Source organism: Acanthisitta chloris, unplaced genomic scaffold, assembly GCF_000695815.1.
Source record: "Acanthisitta chloris isolate BGI_N310 unplaced genomic scaffold, ASM69581v1 scaffold16153, whole genome shotgun sequence".
In the NCBI taxonomy this organism is placed as follows: Eukaryota; Metazoa; Chordata; class Aves; order Passeriformes; family Acanthisittidae; genus Acanthisitta; species Acanthisitta chloris.
The window spans coordinates 7,439-11,237 of NW_008665569.1; the positions used below are offsets into that span (position 1 = coordinate 7,439).

Sequence of the window (3,799 nt, forward strand, 5' to 3'; positions counted from 1 at the left end):
CACATCCCCAAAAATATGTCTTCTTTCTTCATGTTCTAAAATAAATTTCTATTCAAGATTCAGAAGTCAGTGAAGGACAACAGTAAGTAAGTAATTACTTAGATATTGGTGTGTTAATACCCGACACTTAGAGTTGCTTTGTCAGAGGAGGGTTAGGTTGGATATCAGGACAAGGTTCTTCCCCCAGAGGGTGTTAGGGCACTGGAACAGCTCCCCAGGGCAGTGGTCACAGCCCCAAGGCTGACAGAGCTCAGGGAGTGTTTGGCCAATGCTCTCAGGCACAGGGTGGAGTGTTGGGGTGTCCTGGGCAGGGCAGGAGTTGGACTGATGATCCTTGTGTGTCCCTTCCATCTCAGGAGATTCCATAGTTCTGTGATTTAGATAATTGTCTCTTCAACCACATTTTGGAATTAGCTTTATTTTGTCTCATAAAAAAAAGACATGCCAGGAAAAGGACAACCTTCTGCCATCTGATACAGACAAATAGTGGGATGAAGAGGAGCCATCCCAGAGAGAATGTGTAGTTATATAGAAGAAGAGAGAATTTCTGAGGAGCACTTTAGTTCATTCCTGCAGTATGTGGCACACTGCCTGTCTGAGCTCTGGGTCTTGAGGAAAATTGTGGAACCCTGGGCATTGAGTCTGATCTCTTCTCACCTGGATCCTGTCATGGGATGGGAGGGAGGAACTAGAACAAGCAAAACTGCTTCAGATTATGATTAGCATTAATCACCCTGCTAAGTGCAGCTTGTTTTGAGCAATAGACTAATAGTGTCTTCCTAATATTTTGTAATCTATTTTATTGCAGTGTAAATGCTGCTGGTGAATAGCATTAAGGTGTCACTGGGTTTGTTGTGGGTTGGTTTATATCCTGAGAACCATGCAGAATTTTTTCCCTGTTGTTTGTTTTCCTTTCATCCCAGTGCAGCCTTAGATTTCAGTGTTTAATTAATTACCTGCTATAACTGCACAATCAACAAGCAGAAGAACTAGTGCAGGAGCCAATTGTGTGGTTAGAACTTGAATTTTGTGGAGCGATTGGCAATAAAATAGGAAATTTACTGTTTGGGAGAGCTGTAATAACTGTTGTGTCCTGCTCTAGGTTCCCAACCCTCGGTTCCCTTTCCTGGGATTCCATTTCACACCCAGGATGGATGGCAGTGTTTGGCTTGGGCCTAATGCAGTGTTAGCCTTTAAGAGAGAAGGCTACAAACTGTTTGACTTCAGCACTGGAGACTTTTTAGATGCTGTGACATACAGGTAATGCCTTGTCTTATTGTCTGCTGAATGTGACCCATAGAAGCTAATTCTTATCAAAACACCTCTTTTTTTTGCATGTTTTTGGTGTGTTTAGAGAGAGTTGTGCTGATAAGATTGGACTTCTTCGAGACACTCACTTCATGTGACCTAATGTTTGAGTTTTCATAAAGGACCAAGGCATGTCTCAGCCAGCCTGGGAATGTGGCTGCTCACTGGAGGTGCTGCTGGGCCATGCTGGGGCTGGTGGAGCTCTTCCAGGGTTGGGTTTGGTCCAGTGCAGTGTAATGTTTTAATCAACCTAGACAGTGTAATTAAAATACCTGCAGAGGATGCTTGGAAGAGAGAAAGGCTGAGAGAGCTGGGGGTGTTCAGCCTGGAGAGGAGAAGTTGCAGGGAGACCTTACAGCCCCTTTCAGTGCCTAAAGGAGCTCCAAGAGAGCTGGAGAGGGACTTAGGACAAGGGCCTGGAGGGACAGGACAAGGGGGAATGGCTTCCCACTGCCAGAGGGCAAGGACAGGTGGGATATTGGGAAGGAATTCTTTGGCTGTGAGGGTGATGGCACAGGTTGCCCAGAGCAGCTCTGGCTGCTCCATCCCTGGAAGTGTTCCAGGCCAGGTTGGACAGGGCTTGGAGCACCCTGGGCTAGTGGAAAGTGTCCCTGCCCATGGCAGGGGGTGGGATGAGATGAGCTTTAAGGTCCTTCCAGCCCAAACCAGTCCAGAGTTGATTCCCAGAGGAAGAATGTAAATGCAGTGCTACATCCCTGTAAACAAGTTTGTGGCAACAGGGAAGGACAAACATGTATTTCTCAAATAGAAAGCGTTGTAGTATTCCTGGTGTTTGGAATGGGAACTTCTGCCACGCAGTTGCATTTGCTGCATTCTTACACAGTGCTAGTTTACCCTGGCTGCATTTTGATGGAAGATTTGTCCGTACTGCTGCAATTTGTTTTCTCTGCAGAGGGTTATGGAAGCTTGTGCTGAGGAACCTGTCCTATGGCATGGGAGAGATGTACAGAGCCTGTTTCCTTAGTGCACAGGTGAAGCAGCTTCAGAAGTTCATCCCTGAGGTCACTGTCAATGATGTGCTCAGGTAAAAGAAACCTTTCCTCTTAGTAACACCCAGTAGCTTGCTAAATCTCTTCTTTTAACAGTATCAATCATCACTGCAGTTCCTACCCAAGAGTCCCTCTGCAGCTTCCCTGGAGCCCCTTCAGCTCCTGGCAGGTTGCTCTGAGCTCTCCACACAACCTTCTCTTCTCCAGGCTGAACAGCCCCAACTCTCTCAGCCTGTCCTTGTAGGGAAGGTGCTCCAGTGCTCTGATCAGCTTTGTGGCCTCCTCTGGACTTGCTCCAACAGTTCCATGTCCTTCTGCTGTTAGGAACACCAGAACTGTACTTTCCTTCTTGGAAAGGCAAATTATGTTTGCGTGGGGGGAGGAGAGTGACTTCTCAATCAGGAAGGACAGGGAAGATCCTCTGCTTGGCTGTCTGCCCTTGTTTTGTGGTAATGATTTCTTCCTGGAAAGGGCTGTCAGGCATTGGAATGGGATTCCCAGGGCAGTGGTGGAGTCATCATCCCTGGAGGTGTACAGGGAACAACTGGATGTGGCACTTAGTGCTCTGGCCTAGTTGACAAGGTGGTGATGGGTCACAGGTTGAACTCACGATGTTGGAGGTCTTTTCCAGCCTCAGTGATTGAATGACTGTGAGACATCTCCCACTCTGCCTCACAGGTGTTAAACTTCCCTGACTGGGCTTTGACTCCTTGCTGTGCCTTCCTCACTATTTCCTTGGGACAGCATCACAAGGGAATTTATTTTCTGACCTCAGACAACGTTTCCTTCCTGCTGTTAGCTCCTCTTTCCTTGTCCAGGGGTCCCTCTGGCGTGAGAGCTCAAGCCTTGGACAGCAATGGCAACTTGGTCGATGACTTTGTGTTCGATGGAGGCACTGGAGACATTGGGAGCAGAGTTCTCCATGTCAGAAATGCTCCTTCTCCTGCTGCTACCTCCTCCCTTGCCATAGCCAAGATGATTGCAGATGAGGTGAAGCAACGATTTCAGCTGTGACTGGCAGGAGTAGGGAGGTTTTACCCTCTGGAATGTGGGACTGAGTGAACTCCTTTAAGGACACAGATCCAACAGGCAGTGTGGTGGCAGAGCAGCACTGGTGCATGACCAGTGTTTGGAATGTTCCCTTTGCCAGCCCAAAACTCCTCAGTGTCATGAATAAAGGAGTTGTGGTGCCTGGTGAGGCACAGCCACCTGCAAGGAAGGTTTGTCCACCTGAGCAGGACCAGCCTGTGGAGAGGCACAACATGAGGAGGAGCAGGAAGAGCCTCATGGTGGGATTATCCACATGGACTTCCCATGCCTCTGGTCTCAACACTGCCTTCTCATTCCACACTGCAGAGCTGGTGGGTCTGGAAAACCACAGGCATGAGGTGGTTCTCTGTGTGCTCACTCTCTGATTCCATTTAAATTGGAGTCTGCAGGCCCTGGATTACATTAAAGTAATGGAATAGAAGGATAAGCTC

At 48.0% G+C, this 3,799-nt stretch overlaps 1 protein-coding gene across 1 annotated transcript in view; it reads left to right on the top strand.

The window, feature by feature from the left end:
- The window catches only part of L2HGDH (L-2-hydroxyglutarate dehydrogenase), a gene marked incomplete at its 5' end in the record, with an annotated part of 10,389 nt that extends 7,057 nt beyond the window's left edge, over positions 1–3,332 (top strand). Inside the window, 3 exons of the mRNA XM_009071813.1 lie at positions 1,103–1,260; positions 2,222–2,353; positions 3,137–3,332. Coding sequence (XP_009070061.1) covers positions 1,103–1,260; positions 2,222–2,353; positions 3,137–3,332 — 486 coding nt within the window. The remainder of the gene's footprint in view (positions 1–1,102; positions 1,261–2,221; positions 2,354–3,136) is intronic.
- Between the last annotated feature and the right edge of the window lie 467 nt (positions 3,333–3,799).